Here is a 19,130-nt window from a genome sequence, read left to right on the forward strand (position 1 = left end):
CTATCACTGTTCAGTTATTTTCATTCATAAAACATATTTTATTATTACAGACGCAATTTTATGTTAAGGTCAGCGCACATTAAGAATGGATACTTACACTTCGAAGAGCTGGCGAATAGAAATGAACTAGTCCTCTTTTATGGTTCCGTACCTCAAAAGGAAAAAGGAACCCTTGTAGGATCGCTTCGTTGTCTGTCTGTCAAGTGTCAAGAAACCTATAGGGTTGATCTAGAATCATTAAATATGACAGGTAGGTAGATCTTATAGCACACGTAAGGAAAAATCTGAAAACCGCGAGTTTGTGGTTACATCATAAAAAAATTAAAATGTTCATGAACAAATAATTATTATTTTCAACTTTCAAAGTAACATTAATATACCAAATGGGCAGTGGCGTGCACAGGAGTTCAAGCCAGTGTATGCATTTAGGTATGAACTTATTTTACGGTAGGTTATAATGAAAAAGTAAGCATTGATTTCTTACAATGAGGGTAAGCAGTGCGTTTATGCCTTTATGAGCTGCACGCCACTGCAAATGGGGTATCATATGAAATGACTTTAAAACAGTTTTTTATTTATTTTTATGCATATAGTTTTTGATTTCAAATCAAAAACTGTTATGCATAATAAGTGGTATGATGGGGTAGTGATAAATGAAATAAAGTAAAACATACGCAAAGTTAATTAATAAATTCACTCACGACTTTAAAGTGTAATTAAAATAATAAGCTCATCTTAGAAACAAGTGAAGGACAAAGACACATCGACGTCTGTTAACTCAATTCGTTTACACTTCACTGTTACAAGGCTGTAGTCACCAGGCCCCCTATTTTTCCAGGACAAAGTCATAATAATATGGAAAAGGAACAATTCCACAGAATATTGTTTTCGTGTAACATTACTATTTACGCAACGCACGCCACGGAAGCTCACAGATGAGACGACTTTTTTCACATTATTGCAATTTACGTAAGCATCAATAAATTTTTGAAAATAAAATATAGCCTATGGCACTCAGGAATAACGTAGCTTTCTACTAGTGAAAGATTTCTCAAAATCGGTTCAGTAGTTCCAGAGTAGTTTTACTTCTTCTATAGTACGGAATCCTTGGTGCGCGAGTCCGACTTGCACTTGACCGGTTTTTCAAAATACGACAGTTATAATAACTGTAACAATTATGTTACAAGACGCACAACAGACGGAAACGTTTAACTGCGGAAGCCAGCCCAGAGCGAACTGTAACAATTTGGTAAGCTAAAAATATTTATCCTGGTTTCCAACACTTGGAATTTGTCAGCCCTACCTTCTTAGCTTCGCATCAAAGACTTCGAGTTGAGAAAATGTTGTTTTCGCATGTAATATTACTTACTTGAAAGATTGTTGCTTAATCTTTGTTTTACTCCACACAATTTAGAAGTATTACTTAAGTAAATCAAATAACTTTATGAATACTAAGTAATTTAAACTACTTAAGTATAAGCACCAACAATAACACTGAAAAGTCAAATGTTTTATTTTACATCACTACCCCTATTATAAATGTGAAAGTGTGTTTGTTTGTTGGTTTGTTGGTTTGTCCTTCAATCAGTCATTCCTTCATGGGTATAGTTTAAGACCTGGAAAGGGACATAAGCTACTTTTTATCCCGGAAAATCAAAGAGTTCCCACGGGATTTTTAAAAACCTAAATCCACGCGGACGAAGTCGCAGGCATCAGCTAGTACTACCTAAACACAATCCAATACCAATAACCATTTGCCTCATTTTGTAGTTTTAGTGATTTAGTATTTTACAAACCCGCAATGTATAGCGTGCAAAACTTGGGTCAATGCCCCGCCTACGACGCGGTACTGACTCCGAATGACCTACTAACGTAATGTTCGTTGACGTCTGGCGTCAGTCAGATGTTTTATTTGCATTGTATCGATAACTTTTACAAAATTATAGGATTTTTTATTATTCTTTATTGCGATTTTTATGGGATCATATCAGTAATCATCAGTACTATCACCTGTCTTTGTTTTTGCCAGCGTTCTGGTTACACCCTGACAACTGAAAAGCACAAATCAGTCAATTATCTTATCGCTCTCATCAATTCGAGTCTTACATCACTCAACGAAAGCCAAAATACTCGTACAAATAAGCGACGGCTAAATCTATTAGACGTTCTCAAGATGTTATTTACAAATTAAATGACTGGATACTTCCATTCCGCTTGAGTGAGTTGTAGAGATTGTTTTGTACGCGGATGCTTTAGGATTACTTACATAACGCAAGTTTTTATATACTGCGAAAACAAGAATATTTTAAGCCGTGAGAGATATTTTTGAGAATGTAACTAAAATAATGTGTAACGGTGTAAAAAAAATCTCACAATATTTTAATCTTATACAACACAATATTTTAACCTTTCTGACTATGAGCTTAGATTAAAGGTAGGTACATTTTGGGAAAAGAAACCTTTTTCTTGACTTCTATTAAACAACGTGACATAAGAGATTATCATGGCGACGCACGAAGTCGAATCTTGTTTAGTAATCCTATGGTCAACTCCCAACGTTTGCCCGTTACCATTATTACCTTAGTAACTAATGTAATAATGGTAACGGGCATAAACGTTCAACTGTTGAAAAATACATCGAATGGCAAAGCAGACACAATGCTTTGCCATTTTGCCAGCGTCAGCCTTCGGCAATTTTGCGGTTGCTTCGGTGCTGCATCACTATGCAATACAGCAATCGGATAAGATCTTCATTTGTATTTTTACGATTCGTATTTTGACGACAATCAAATGAGTGCACACACGTACGTACGTTTTGTATGGTAGGTATATAGGTACTTTGAATCGTATTTTTTACGAAAATGAATACGAATAATTGAACAGGAATGAGTGCACAAACGCCAAAAGGGTCCTATCAATAAAAAGGAACACAATAAAAATTATTTCTGAAATAAACGCCTTTCCCAAATAATATAAAAGAAAATGTATTATTATAACGAAATCTACTCGATCTCGATTCACTAGGTAGGGAGGTACCTACTCTGGAAGATGTGGAACGTACTTAGTCGATAGTTTCTGTAACAATAACTCAATTATTTGTAAAGAAAAGGGACGAATAAAAACTTGAGTGGAAAAGATATCTGGATTCGAATGTTAGGCAAAGTTAGAAGTTGTACAACATTTCCTTAAGAAATCATTGAAGACGTTTTTGTAAGGGTCCTCGGATACAAAACTCTGCATCCAAACAAATCTATGTGACTGGATGGAACATTTATTTTGCGCGTTAAACAAAACTTGTTCAAAATTGACGGAAGAAAGGTGTTAACAGAGTAGATATTCTTAAACGATATAAACGTCAGATTAAACCGTATACTTATTTAAAAAAATTACACTTTTACATACTTCTCAAATATTTGCACGTATCGCCATTATCAAGCTTATAGTCCCCAAAAAACTACAGTGATTTTCAAGTTATACTATGAAGAGTTTTACATTATTTTTCCACGACTTCGTTTGTGTGATAATTTTATATAAGCACTCGGGGATATTGTAGCTCTATCTATCAGTGAAAAAAAAATTCAGGTTCGGATCATTAATTCCGAAGATCCTGAGATTCCCTACATCCTGCAACATAATAGTAGTGTACTAGCTGATTCACCCGGCTCCGCTCGGGTGAAATTTGGCCGCAGCTAGCAACTATAGTGACCACCCTTTTAGCAAAGATTTACCGCCAAGCGATTTAGCGTTCCGATACGAAGTCGCGTAGTAATTCTAATTAAGTAAGTAAGGATTATTAGCCTAATTATATCTCTTCCATGTTAGTCAGCTTTCATCTTAAATTGAATCGTCACTTACCACAAGGTGATATCGCAGTCAATAATTAAAAAAAACTTTCCAGTAAATTTTGTATATATTTTCTTTTTTGAATTATAAAGTGTACCTACCAATTAATGTGTTCAAAAGTAAAAGTTAAGCATAAAAATTAATTAAGTGAAAAGATTAATTGGCTATTAAAAATCTTGTTCCGAGCCAAAGGGTCCATAAACGAGATTCGGAGCTTATTACCCTTCAAGAATTGGATAAATCTATCTAACTAGGTACCTACTTCAATTTAACGAAAAAAAAACTGTCGAAAAAATTTTTTAAACTAAGTAATTTGAAGCAAACACGAAACAAACGATGAAATAAAGAAAGAGTTGAATAACAAGTCGTCATTACAAAATGGCAAACATGACTACTAAAAAAATATTAAAAAAACCGACTTCCAAAACCACTACAAAGTAAAAAATTCCTTTTGTTTCTCATGTATGTTGAAGTCGGGCGAGCTTTATGCTTTGATTTCTAGTTTCTGTTATTATGCTCGCCCAACTTCATACATACATACCTACATACCTACACGTGTAGAAATAAAACTAATTTTTTACTTTCTAGTGGTTTTGGAAGTCGGTTTTTTTTAATATTATTTTTTTTGCCTCTACAAGTTTAACAATTTTAAATGAAGTTTCCACACTACGGAAGTAAATCTATTTTTATCGATGGCACATACAAATTATTCCCGTTATATCGTAAAATCCATCAACCATCCACCCATCAGCGCTTATGTAACGAATAAATCACAGACGAACGGTAGAGTCGAGTGCGCGTAAAACACTGACTTTTACAGTGTTTTTTATCACCACCAGTGTCTAATGGATTTTAGTTAAAACTTGTTAAATTGTCGATAATAGCTCAAAATGTAAGGATTATGGTATTAAGATTAAGAAAAAAACCGGCCAAGTGCGAGTCAGACTCGCGCATTGAGGGTTCCGTACTACAGTCGTATTTTTAGACATTTTGCACGATAATTCAAAAACTATGATGCATAAAAATAAATAAAAATCTGTTTTAGAATGCACAGGTGAATACCTTTCATAAATGATACCCCACTTGATATAATTACTTACTTCGAAAGTTGAAAATACCAATTATTAGTTCATGACCGCAATTTAATTTTTTTGTGTGATCTAACCCTAAATTTACAGTTTTCAGATTTTTCCCCAAATGTCAGCTAAAAGATCTACCTACCTGCCAAATTTCATGATTCTAGGTCAACGGAAAGTACCCTGTAGGTTTCTTGACAGACAGACAGACAACAAAGTGATCCTATAAGGGTTCCGTTTTTCCTTTTGAGGTACGGAACCCTAAAAAGTCATGATATCCTATAGTGTTATAAGTCGTCCGATTTATCTATACAAATACATATAATGGAGATTTTTTATTATAATATGGGTACCTTCGTCAAGAGTGAATAGGCATCTTCTAGACAAGTGCGCTGACTGACTGATCTCAACGCACAGCTCAAACTACTGGACGGATGGCTTAAATTTGGCATGCATATTTATAGCTATAGCAAAGAAAGGATTCTTGAAAATCCCAACGGGGTAAATTAGGGGTTCTAAATTTGTGTACTTAGTCTATCATCTATGTGGACGAAATCGCGGGCATAAGGTAGTTTATTTATACATACTTAAGTGGATTAATAACGAAAACAATATTAGCGTCTAGCAGTCGGGATAAGTAATGGAAATATAAAAAAGAGCTCTAGTATTTCAGAAGCGGTAGGTATATATAACTCATATATTTTACAGAGTTCAATGCAAAACCACTTTTCGCAATGACACATATAAAATGTAAATGGAAATAAATAATTTGCCGCTTGTGCACCGCGACGCGACGCGACGCTAGAATAGAGGCATATATCTAAGTTAACGCAACTGGCTGGCTGTTCATTTTTGATGGATATTTTGCAGCAGATCACGAACTCAAACACGGCTTGCTGTAACCCGGATAAATATGTCCACGGTGTCTACGTTTCAGGCACTAAAAACGTTTTATTCTTGTTGGTTCTTTTCAGTTTCATCTGCTTTCCGATCAGTAGAGTCTATACCATGATGACGACATCCCTGGCGCAGTGGTGAGCGCTGTGGTCTTATTAGTGGGAGGTCCCGGGTTCGATTCCTGGCAGGGGTTTGGAATTTTATAATTTCTAAATTTCTGGTCTGGTCTGGTGGGAGGCTTCGGCCGTGGCTAGTTACCACCCTACCGGCAAAGCCGTGCCGCCAAGCGATTAACCGTTCCGGTACGATGCCGTGTAGAAACCAAAGGGGTATGGGTTTACTAAAAACTGCCATACCCCTTCCAGGTTAGCCCCTATCATCTTAGACTGCATCATCACTTACCACCAGGTGAGATTGCAGTCAAGGGCTAACTTGTATGTGAATAAAAAAAATAAAAAAAATGTTATAAGAGCCATATAGGTCCACAGCTGGGCAATGGGCATAGATATCAAGCAAGGATTGCCACAAATTATGATAATGTTGAATTGTGTTCTGAAATTAATTTTGTATTTAGTTTGCAAGTTCCACACTGATTACACTTCATAAAAATATAGATAGGTACCTACCTTTCTTGTTAACTATTTATTAATGTCCAAAAAGATATTATCTTCCGGTTTACGAGCAATATCACAGGAAGTGACGCAATAATAATACTTTATGATAGCACTCACAGATAGAAGAATCATAAAAACTATCACTGTGGTTAATTCATATACCTAACGTTCGCGTTTCGATTCAATATAAAAGATTTGGATTGACCGCCTTTCTATGTTTAAAGCGGTTTCATCATCATTATCATCATCAACCGATACACGTCCACTGCTGGACATAGGTCTCTTGTATAGGAACTTACACACGCCACGGTCTTGCGCCGCCTGAACCAGCGGCTCCCAGTAAAAGCGGTTTAAAGCAATTTAATTGTCTGGTAGAAGGCTTGGGCTATGGCTAGTTACCACCCTACTAGCAAAGCCGTACCGCTAAGCAATTTAGCGTTATGGTACGATGCCGTGTAAAAACTAGAAACCGATAACGGGTGTGGGTTTAATAAATATACCTCCATACCTCCTCCAAGTTAACCCGCTTCCATCGATTGCATCGTCAGTTGACACTTACCACCAGGTGAGATCGCAGTCAAGGGATATGTATATATAGGGTTAAGGGGAATTAATAAATTAAAAAAAATGTCTTTTTATTATTTTAAACCAGCATTATACTTAACTAAAATGCAGCGTAAAAAATGATACCTATTTTAATTTCTACTGAAAAACAAAACTTAAAACTTGGATTGCAAGAAAAGCTTCTAGACTTTAGTACTTTTTTAATCGTTCTAATTAACAAAAAGTGCTCGCAAACAAAGCATTACAAAACTCCGCTTGATGAAACAACAGGCAGAAGTGTAGACTTTAGCCCACATTTCTGCTGAACAGTTTTTATAGACAGAACAGTGGTTTAGACTGAACTCAAGAAACACGTCTTGCTGTGCTGGCTAATTAGTTGATCTGTATTCATAGTGCCATCCAATTTTAACTTTTGTTAACCTTAGCTGTAAACAAAAGTAAAATGGGTTTAGTTTCTAAGGGTAAAAACAATAGGTAGCACAATTGGGTATTTGCCTAATTTTGAATTGGATAAATATTATTACTTTATTATAAACTAGGATAAAAATAATGACGTACACTGAAAAAAATATTAAAATCCAACAAAGATTTACAAAGTTACGGGCATTTTAATTTTAGGTGTGGGAGGGTCTTCTATCCCTTTCTCGCAATATAAATGATTTGATTTGATTTGATTTGAAAACGAAAATTTGTACGAAACCGCACGAAGCTACTATAGCATTAGTAGGTGTGACGTCAAACTGCTGTATCGCTATCTCTGTCTAATCTAAACTAAAATCTAAATAAAAAAAAAGATTTAATTAGTTTTTTCAGTTTACGTCATTATTTTTATTCTAGTTTATAATAAAGTAATAAAAAAAATTGGAGTGAAATACTCCAATTCGTTCGGCCAATGTGTAAACTCTATTTACGAATTGCGATGAAATCTTTTCAATCTTCTGGCTGGCTTAGAGCGAGAGCTATGTTTGGAGTTTCTTTACGTGATCAAATCAGAAATGAGGAGATCCGTAGGAGAACTAGAGTGACCGACATAGCTCATAGGGTTGCGAAGCTGAAGTGGCAATGGGCAGGGCACATAATTCGTAAAACCGATAGAGGTTGGGGTCCCAAGGTGCTGGAATGGCGACCTCGCACTGGAAGACGCAGCGTCTTCCAAACCCCCAACTTGGTGGATGGACGACATTAGACGAGTTTCAAGGAGCCGCTGAATTCAGGCGACGCAAGACCGTGGCGTGTGGAAGTCCCTGCAAGAGACCTATGTCCAGCTGTGGACGTATATCGGTTGATGATGATGTAATTTTCTTATAAGTAGAAGTACCTAAATAACGTATTAACGTCTTCTCGTCACTTTTTACTACAATAACATCTGAAGAAGCTATATATATAGCACTATCTATTAACAGGCAGTAATTTTTATGTTTTCCACTACACATTATGATCCATTTGGAGTCTTATAATCATAAACAACGCCAAAATTGCTTTTTATCGTTTTGTATCGATGGTAGTAGGAGTTTTCGAAGTAACAAATCTATCAGTTTAGAGCAACATGAGATAAATTATAAAGCAACGTGAGCTAGCTAGTAAAATAAATCAAACAGACGATTTTAACGACTTCCCTTCTGGCATATCATAGCTTTGAAAATAATCGCCTCGCATGAGAAATAAATACTTATGTATGAGATCTTTATTTTAAAAAACTTCGTTATTTTCGCAGTTGTTAACTATTGTATGTATGTCGTATCCTACTTAATATTAAAAACGTGAAATACAATACGCGGCAGAAAGTAATGTACCTACATCGGCCTTTAGAATGACATTTCGGCTTTGTAGAGCGTTGTCTCTGTCACTCATACCTATATATGACGTTTTGTCGGTCTCAACGACAAAGACAGTGTTCTACAAATCTGCTATCTCCTTTTAAAGGTCAATGTACATTACTTTCTGCCGCGAACCCTCCGCGACTGAGTTACGTATCGACTTGATTTTCTGCATGGATTACAGAACAAAACTGAACTGAAGAGTGATATAGGCAACTTTTTATCCCGGAAAATTAAAGAATTCCCGCGGGGTTTTAAGAAAAATCACTCAGTCCAAGTCCGGACATCATTTGGTTTCAAATATTTTTTCCGTAAAAATAAAAAAAAATTTTTTTTTGGTGATAACGAGGAGCGAGGACTTTACTATAGATTGTGTATGCTTTAGTTTCTCGAAGATTTTCTTTTCCGTATAGGTATGGGTAATTAAAAGCTTTAAAAAAAATTAGTAGGGTAGTAGAAGTAGGTACCTACTACCTACATATTCAGCAGACCATTCAAAATATTACCTAAAGAGAAGTAGGCCTCAATCAAGGCCTCAGACGCTCTGCTTCAATCTACAGGCATCTCGACTGATTGTCTTCTCATGCTGACCGTCAGCGCTGGCGACCAGCGCGCAACTCTACAGCATTAGCTTAAACTTGCTAGCGTTAATCACGGGAGAAAACCAGCCAAAGGCCATGCATAAGACCATAATATAGCCTCTACAACTGCGGGGCGATCCACTAACTCAGATAACCATCAAAGCTCATTTGTCATTGGTTGGTTCTACATTACTGCTTCACTGAGTAATATTAAAATAATTTTTCGTAGCTTTCAATGGATTTAAAAATAAACGTCAAATGAGCTCAGTGTCTATCATTCAGTGTTGATCACTGAATTAGCAAACACTTTACTGCGCAGTAAACACACAATTAACTACCCCTATTATAAGTTTTCATATGGACCTCATAAGAAAGCTCAGAGTCACTCAGTGGGCGATGGAGAGAGCTACCTATGCTTGGAGTTTCTCTACGAGATCAAATCAGAAATGAGGAGATCCGTAGGAGAACTAGAGTAACCGACATAGCTCAACGAGTTGCGAAGCTGAAGTGGCAATGGGCAGGGCACATAGTTCGTAAAACCGATAGATGTTTGGGTCCCAAGGTGCTGGAATGGCGACCTCGCACCGGAAGGCGCAGTGTTGGAAGACCTCTCCACTAGGTAGACAGACGACATCAGACAAGTCGCAGGGAGCCGCTGGATAGTACAGGCGGCGCAAGACCTTGACGTGTGGAAGTCCTTACAAGAGACCTATGTCCAGCAGTGGACGTCTATCGGTTGATGATGATGATGATGATGATTACGAGTTTAAGTTTCCCAAGTTCCCAAGAATTTCGTCTAAACGAAGTACGGGTTTAAACGCGTGTAAGAACTACCTACGCGTAAAAATTATACACAAAAGTCCACAAAAATAGATTTTTTATCTCATTCACATAGGTAAAACATTTAATAACAATAAATATAAATAACTCGACGCTACAAATCCACAATCACACAGATAAATAAAAATTCAATCGATCGTGTAAAATAAATATTTCAGGTGAAAATCTGCTGCCCGACCGAGGCAAGGCAATAACAGACTGAAATAGCTATTGCTTCGGAAACTATCTATTGAATTGGTAATAGGAATTTAGTATTCACATACCTACCTACTGGCAATGGCGGGGAATATAGTTCGAACAGCTGATGGATATTGCAGTCCAAAGGAGTTGGAATGGCGACCTCAGCACAGGTTTTCGGTGAGAGGCCATTGGTGTAGAGTCTGTGGTGGTCTACACTGTAGACCAATCCAAGCGGTGCAAGACCGTGGCATGTGAAAGTCCCTACAAGAGACGTATGCCCAGAAAATGACGTCTTATTGGTTGAAGACGGCGACGGTACGCGACTGAAAGTGATGTACATCGGCCTTTAGAAAGATATTTCGGCTTTGTAGAGCGTTGTCTCCGTCTAGTTGCTAGCCATGTTTCTATTTAAATCAGTTTTAATATAGTTTTGAAAATAATCTCCTCACATTGGAAAAAAACTGCGTTTTTTTCACAGTAATTAAGTATTGCAACTATAGGGGTGCATAGTTTGCATAGTTAACTTTTTTTTTTTTTTAAAGAATATTAGCCATATTAAATGACTAGTATTCCCCTTTCCTCTCCAATTAAGCGTCAGGCTTGTGCTAGGAGTAGGTACGACAATAGTGCAACGGGCAGGGTTTGAACCGTCGACCTTTCGGTTTTCAGTCCACTCCTATACCGGTTGAGCTATTGAGGCTCAATTGTATACATTGTATAGATAAAAGTTGCTCAGCTACCTGAATCAGTGCAAATTCTTTTACGAATTCAAAGAAAAGTTCGTAAAAGTATTATTGAATACCGCTGATTGCGATTCCAGTTTGAAATTGTACGTGCCAATTGCAACGGCCGGGCGAATCTCCAAATTACCGCGAAAGATCCATTTTACATAAATTACTTCAACATACACACAACACAATCATTTAAACCTCGTAAAACATACCAATGCAAATGTTTGTTAATACTAAACAAATATTTGCTCCAACATAATTTATGAACGCAATTTCTTCGCCAGATTTAATGCGTGAATTCTGAAATAACGCTCTCTATGACTACTTCATTCATGTACAAAAATATCTAATATAAAAATTGTTTTGTTCGTCCATTAACTATTTTCTATTTAACAATGACTAAGAGCTAGCGCGCACCACGGTGAATTTCCGTTCGGTTTTTTTCCGCAATTTTTTTTTAATAGGGAAAGCGAGCAAACTTGCTGGCGGGTCACCTGATGTTAAGTGATTACCGCCGCCCATGAACATTTGCAGCGCCAGAGGATCCGCCGATGCGTTGCCGGCCTTTTAGGAATCTGTGAACTATAGAACTACATAGACGCGCGCGCACTGCGGAATTAATTCCGCACCGGATTTTCATAGGTAGGTACATTTAAAATCAAATTTACGGATTTCAAAACGCACCGCAACTCGCCACACTGCGGTGCGTGCAGGCTCGTGTATTCCGAATGGCATCATACTGACCATAGTGTAATGTAGCGTAGTGAAGGAAAACATCACGACCGGAAACTTGCGTCCTGAAGGTTCTCCATAATGTTCTCAAAAGTGTGTGAAGTAATACGGAATAGATAGGTGTCAAATAGAAAAGAAATTAGTCAAAGGACCGAAGTATAAGTATAGCTCTAATTGTTCTAAAGACAATCTCTAGGATTTCTAAGAGATATTATCTACTCTTTTATATTGTTCCAATACTTCATGAGCTCACAAATATTCTAATTCACTATATTTTATCACCATTCGATGAAATAGTCCGTTTTGAACGTGCCACTAAAGTTACACGTTAAATAGTGCCGTATATCATTTCTTCCCCAGCAAATCTTCGAGCATATCCTGGTTACTCATATTGGTATCGCCGAGCAAGCTAGTTCTGGATTCAACACGAGAATTTCCTCTACCCGAAACCGAGCGTTTCCTTGCAACAGGAGCGACTGTGAAAGCCTGTTCTGTAAGCAATTTGAAGTTATCATTCAGTTCAGTGAAAGCTTCTGTCGGTATATCACCTCCACCGTTCACAAACTCGTTCAATTTATCAACCGCTTGCAACTGCTCAACCAATTTGTCGCTATTGAACTTGGTTTGAGTGAACTGTTTCATGTGGTTATCGATGACTTTGCTGCTTTTCTCTATATCATGAATTATGTCCTTGCAGTATGTGTCTATTGGTTTTCCTGCTACTTTCTTTTCAATGACGCTAAGCTCACGTCTTAGAACCGTTTTCTCTCTTTTCTCTCCTTCATCAGTACTAGTTGCATTAACTTCGGAACTGGAACTATCATAGAAAGATACAGAAGAACCTCTCCGTCCTCTAGATTTCGGTCGTTCTATCACAACTTCTTCAATTTTCTCTTCAATTGATTCTTCAATTGATTTTCTTCTCAACGCACTAGACTTTCTCGATCCTAGTTCTTCGTTGTTCTTTATTTTCTTCATGAGATCCGCTTTCATAGCTTCCATTTTCTTTTGCATTTCTTCTGGGGTTGAATGAGTAAGATCATCATCAATGATGGCAAGGTCAGCCATTCCATCTTGGACAGTTTTAGCAAGTTCTATCATATCATCGGGACTTTTTGAGTCTTTTCTGTTTCGGTTTTGGTTTTGGCTGGGCGTGGTGCGTTGGCTGGTGGAGGTTCGGGAGGAGACATATCGTGAGCGAGGTTCAGTGGAGGAACTGGTATCTTCATCGTGTGATAGCGAACTGCTTACGTTACGTGAGTTCTCACACAGTTTTGCTAGAAGGTTTTGTTCCAAATGCATTACCTGGAAAATGTAACATTGCAGATAAAAAATTGACGTTTGAAATCCCTCTAAGAAGATGCAAATCACCCCAACGCTGAACAATAAACCGTTTTCAGTGCTAAAAATGCGAATGACGTCACCATGCTCAATTCGAAGCATTTTTTAATCTATTTCTGGACTTCGTAAGTTCGTCAAATATGAATCGATTCCAATAATTAATTTTTTAAACTGTCAAATTAGTCCCATTTATAGGTGTAAAAGTGTAAACCTGGTGAAAATTTTCGGAGATGTAAGATGACACCCCGCAACGGATAAGAATGAATCGTACGCTATCATGTAACAGATCAGTAAACAAACAGTAGTCTTTCAAGTGTCACTATGTTGTACATTTACTTATAATTTAGAATAAAATCAAAGTAGATTTGTTTTTTCGGTTGGGCAGCGTTATAAATCAGAAATGAGGAGATCCGTAGGAGAACTAGAGTAACCGACATAGCTCAAGAGGTTACGAAGCTGAAGTGGCAATGGGCAGGGCACATAGTTCGTAAAACCGATAGATGTTGAGTCCCAAGGTGCTGGGATGGCGACCTCGTACCGGAAGATGCAGTGTTGGAAAACCCTCCACTAGTTGGACGGACGACATCAGACGAGTCGCAGGGAGCCGCTGGATTCAGGTGGCGTGGCGTGTGGAAGTCCCTACAAGAGACCATGCCCAGCGGTGGACGTCGATCGGGTGACGATGATGATGATGGATTTGTTTTTTTAAAATCCGATCGGTTATCTATTAAATAGTCTAACTTAAAATACAAAATACATCACACATTCGCTCGGTCGTCGTTCCCTCTGCTAGCTTCTCGTCCACTCTTGCTGATGGGCCGCGCCATGTTGGTGACGGACGCCACTTTAGTGGGGGACTTCACGACTCTGCTCGAAGCTGTGCTCAGCATCTTTTCCTTCATCTGCACATACAATAATGAAGTGTTAATTGATGCGTAAAATATCTGGTTTCTTGAAAGACTGAGATCTAGTGTAAAGTTTTGGTAGGTTTCCAAAAAGGTCTCCTCTACTTGCCTGTGAAAGTCCCATCAAAATATGTTCAGCCGTTCCGAAGATTAACACGTTCAAACAGACAGACAGACATAAATTTTAAAAACGTGTAATTCAGTTATGGTACAGTTCAAATAACGATATGAGATTTTGTGCTAATTATTTCGAAATTACAGACATAGGTACACTTCAATTTTTAGGGTTCCGTACCTCAAAATGAAAAACGGAACCCTTATAACACTTTATTGTCACACTTCACTTTGGATCACTTTGTTGTCTGTCTGTCTGTCCGTCGGTCTGTCAAGAAACCTACAGGGTACTTCCCGTTGACCTAGAATCATGAAATTTGGCAGGTAGGTAGTCTTATAGCAGACATTAGGGGAAAAATCTGAAAACCGTGAATTTGTGGTTACGTCACACAAAAAAAATTAAATTGTGGTCATGAACTAAAATTAGTATTTTCCATTTCGAAGTAAGATAACTATATCAAGTGGGGTATCATATGAAGGCTTCACCTGTGCATTCCAAAAGCGATTTTTATTTATTTTTATGCATCATAGTTTATGAATTATCGTGCAAATAGTCGCAAAAATACGACTGTAGTACGGAACCCTTGTTGCGCGAGCCAGACTCGCACTTGGCCGGTTTTTTATTTAGCAGTATACATAGGATAGATAATTATAATACTGTCAACTTACCTCAATAATAGTGGACAGTTTATCAGCGTTGTTGATGGCTAGATCCAGGTCGTGTCTGGTGTCCTTATGCTTGTTGATCTCGGCCTGCAGCTGGTGGCGAAAGTTCTTCGCCTCGAGAGCCAGACGTCTTTGCAGCATGCTTATAGTTTCATTCTGATGTTGCACTTTCGCTGTCAGTTCCGTCACTTGAGCTTGAAGCTTCTCGCGTTCAAGGAGATTCCTTCAAATTTAATTATTTTTTATTCACATAAAAATTAGCCCTTGACTGCAATATCACCTGGTGGTAAGTGACGATGCAGTCTAAGATGGAAGTGGGATGGTTGGTTATTACACGGTTTTTACACCTTTTGGTTTTTACACGGCATCGCACCGGAACGCTAAATCGCTTGGCGGCACGGTTTTGTCGGTAGGGTGATAACTAGCTACGGCCGAAGCCTCCCACCAGACCAGACCAGAAATTTAGAAATTATAAAATTCCAAATCCCTGCCAGGAATCGAACCCGGGACCTCCCACTAATAAGACCACAGCGCTTACCACTGCGCCAGGGAGGTCGTCGAAATTAAAGTGAACTGAACTACGTAGGTTACTTATTAGTTAATGTGGTAAAATAGGTATATTAAATAGGTAATCAATCATCATCATGATCAATCTATCATCAAATAAAAAGCCGGCCAAGTGCGAGTCAGACTCGCGCACCGAGGGTTCCGTACTCGGGTATTTTTTTCGACATTTTGCACGATAAATCAAAAACTATTATGTAAAAAAAATCAAAATCTGTTTAAGAATTTACAGGTAAAGCCCTTTAATATGATATCCCATTTGATATAGTAATTTAAAAGTTAAAAATACATTATTTGTTCATGAACACATTTTAATATTTTCTTTGTGATGTGACCACAAATTCATGGTTTTCGGATTTTGCCCTTTACGCCCGCTTTAAGACCTATACCTACCTACCTGCCAAATTTCATGATTCTAGGTCAATGGAAAGTACCCTGTAGGCTTCTTGACAGACACGACAGACAACAAAGTGATCCTATAAGGGTTCCGTTTTTCCTTTTGAGGTACGGAACCCTAAAAAGGACAAAGAAGAGAACATGTGAGATACCTGTCCTTGCTCAAGTCCAGCAGATGCTGATGCTCGTCCTTCAGCTGCTGCAGCTGCAGATCTCTTTCTTTGAGCTTCTGCGCTGCTTCCTTGTACTGCTGCTTGATCTGCTTGTATTTGCTCTGCTGGATGCGCATCTCTTCGTTGTGCGAGTTCAGCACTTGGGGAAGCTCTGCGTTTGAGTTCTCGTATCTAAAGACAGGATTGTGAATGACTGACTGACTGATCTATCAACGCACAGCTCAAATGCTGGACGGATCGGGCTGAAATCTGGCATGCAGATTGCAGATAGCTATTAAGACGTAGATATCCGCTAAGGATTATTGAAAATTCAACCCCAAAGGGGGTGAAATAGGGGTTTCAAATTTGTGTAGTCCACGCGAATGAAGACGCGAGCGCTATTTGAAGAATATTTGCCATGTTAATAAGCGTGCCTAATATTCTCCCCTCCAATTACTAAGCATAGATTAAGCTTGTGCTAGTAAGTAGTGCAACGGTTGGGGTTTGAACCGCTAACTTTTCAGATTTCAGCCCGTTTCTTTATAGCTATTGAGCTGAGGTTTATACCTAGTAAATAAATAAGTAATGTAAGTACTAAGTAAGTAGGTACCTCTGTAAAGCGATTTCTTGTTTCTTTTGTAGAGCACGTAGCACTCGATTTTCGTTGCTAAGCTCCTAAAACAAATTAATACGTTTTGATGAACTTTCGAATAGGGCAATTTTCTTAGAAGCCTGAGTATTTCTTCTTACAGGAAACTGGGTCATTGAACATTTGAAAATAAGGAAAAATAAAATTCAATACGAGTCATACAGGTTTCTCTTTTAATACCTTTACACATGTTTAAAAAATCTATTAAAAGTAAGCTCCTGAAAAAAGCATATTACACAATTATTAATAAAGATTATCTAAATCTACACAATTATAATTAAAGAAAAAATCTACACAATCTACAAAAAATCTACACAATTATTAATAAAGATTATCTAAATGATAAAAAATAAAGATTATCATAAAGATTATCTAAATGATAAAAGAGCGTGGATTTGACCTGCAGCTCGTTCCAGCAACGCGAGGGATATGTCGAGTGGGTTGAGGCGTTTGCGCTTGCTCAGATACGCAGGTGCGAGCGCATTTGGTGCAAATTACTCATGTTTTACATCTTAACTTACTTGCAGATGGTAGTGTGCGTCAGCCAACTGGTTCTGCAGCTGCTTGACCCTGTGCGTCTTGGCAGAGAGCACTCGCTGCGTCACGTAGCGGTCTCCCTTGTTGAGGGACTGGTTGGACATGTCGAGGGGGTGGAGGCGTTTGCGCTTGTGCAGCAGATTGAGACGCGAGTTGCTGCTGTAAACGCTCTCGAGAGAATTCCTGGAATTTTGATTTTTATAAATACTAGCCTGCGACTTCGTACGCGTGGATTTAGGTTTTAAAAACCCCGTGGGAACTCTTTGATTTTCTGGCATAAAAAGTAGCCTATGTCACTCTCCTGGTCTTAAACTTATACCCATGCAAAAAATTAATCAATTGCTCCGTTGCGACGTAATTGAAGAACAAGCCAACAAACAAACACACTGTCGCATTTATAATAGGGGTAGTACTATGAAACTAGCATTATTTTTGACCAGTCTCATTCCTTCGTTCGGCTTGTGCCTGGGTTTCACTTTCCTTCCTTAGCGACCTAATTATCGCGTTCACTTTACAGTTCAAAATATCTAAAGTTCACGACAGGACGGCATGGCAATCGTGGTGAGGACTATACAAACTTACTAACAAACACTCTTTATCCATACTAATATTATAAAGGCAAAAGTGTGTCTGTCTGCTAGCCTTTCACGGCCCACCCGTTCAACCGATTTTGACGAAATTTAGTACAGATATAGCTTGCGCGGGGAAAGACATAGGCTACTTTCTATCCCGGAAAATCAAAGAGTTCCCACGGGATTTTTAAAAACCTAAATCCACGCGGACGAAGTCGCGGGCATCATCTAGTAATAAAAATAGGTACCCATAGATCTCCTAGACAAGGATTGTCGCAGATAGGACGAGGTTACGCGTTCACGCGCTCTGCATTGCGTTTTGACTTACTACCATACCTACTTAGACATAGCTAAGTTCTAGGTAGTAGGTGCCTACATCAAATCTCATGCAAACGACAAGAAGAACGCGTCACTGCCACCTGTCTACGAAACCCCTGAGAGCTCTTATCATCAAAGTTGGTTATCCAAACCAACAAGAAACAAGTTGGTTTATAAGAAATAGGTAGGTAGGTACAATAATAGGTAGATTACCTTTGTTCCCTTCGTTTATCTTCTGGCACGAGACTCAGCACTGACATCCTCGGTGAAACTAGATAAATTCCATTTTCTACACGAAAAAGAAAAAGGATCAAAAGCGATGTCACAAACTTATTTTTAAAACTTCGCGTTGTGTACCGCCGTCGCTATGGCAACCGATAAAAAGACTTTGACATCGCATCGCTCACACAATGACATAGTTTGAGGTTTTAATCAATATTTTATCCATATTTAATATTACAGGCCAGTTATTTATCATTTTCTGAAGTGGCTTGTACACTACATATTGGACCTAATGCGCTCGGCGAAGATGCATGTTCTTGCATTTCACGAAGGCGAGTGGCTCATGCTTGTGTTTAAGTCGTATCGGTATAAGCACAGAAGATATAATAAATTAAGGTAAAGTAAACGTGTGCGTTTGCCAACGCTTGCTCGCGACTGATTGGTCTGACATGCACACATACTTACGCAATGGCCATCTATACGACGTAACGACAAGTAAAGTTCACTCGCCTTCGTGAATTGCAAGAACTGTACAGGGCCACTGGGTGTATAGTAGATGGTGATCGGGGTATGAGGCTAGGGGAACGTCCCGCGCCGGGTTTGTGCCATGCCGACTTGTCGCGAACTATACTTTGTACTGTATGGTTATTTAACTGTTTTTAGTTACGAAGAAACCTACAAAAAGTACTTACTTGATAAAAATGCATAACTTTATAAGTTTGACATTTCACGTTCCTAAACCAAAAGGTCTTTACATTTTAAACAGATAGGCACTTACAGTACGTGGCCGAAATTGATGAACATCTGCCTTTAGAATGA

General features: G+C 38.3%; 1 protein-coding gene and 1 long non-coding RNA gene across 2 annotated transcripts in view; one reads left to right on the forward strand and one right to left on the reverse strand.

Moving 5' to 3' along the window:
• Positions 1 to 19,130, forward strand: part of LOC138402373 (uncharacterized) — a 404,494-nt gene that overhangs the window by 317,721 nt on the left and 67,643 nt on the right. The window lies entirely within an intron of this gene.
• Positions 11,979 to 18,390, reverse strand: LOC117982689 (lebercilin-like protein). Its single transcript, XM_034969065.2, has 7 exons — positions 18,303 to 18,390; positions 17,184 to 17,382; positions 16,624 to 16,688; positions 16,014 to 16,205; positions 14,905 to 15,124; positions 13,981 to 14,118; positions 11,979 to 13,180 (listed from the first exon to the last, which is right to left on the reverse strand). The coding sequence occupies exons 1-7, from the start codon at positions 18,347 to 18,349 to the stop codon at positions 12,221 to 12,223; spliced, it is 1,821 nt and encodes a 606-aa protein (XP_034824956.1). The 5' UTR covers positions 18,350 to 18,390; the 3' UTR covers positions 11,979 to 12,220.

Source organism: Maniola hyperantus, chromosome 5 (genome assembly GCF_902806685.2).
Source record: "Maniola hyperantus chromosome 5, iAphHyp1.2, whole genome shotgun sequence".
Lineage (NCBI taxonomy): Eukaryota > Metazoa > Arthropoda > Insecta > Lepidoptera > Nymphalidae > Maniola > Maniola hyperantus.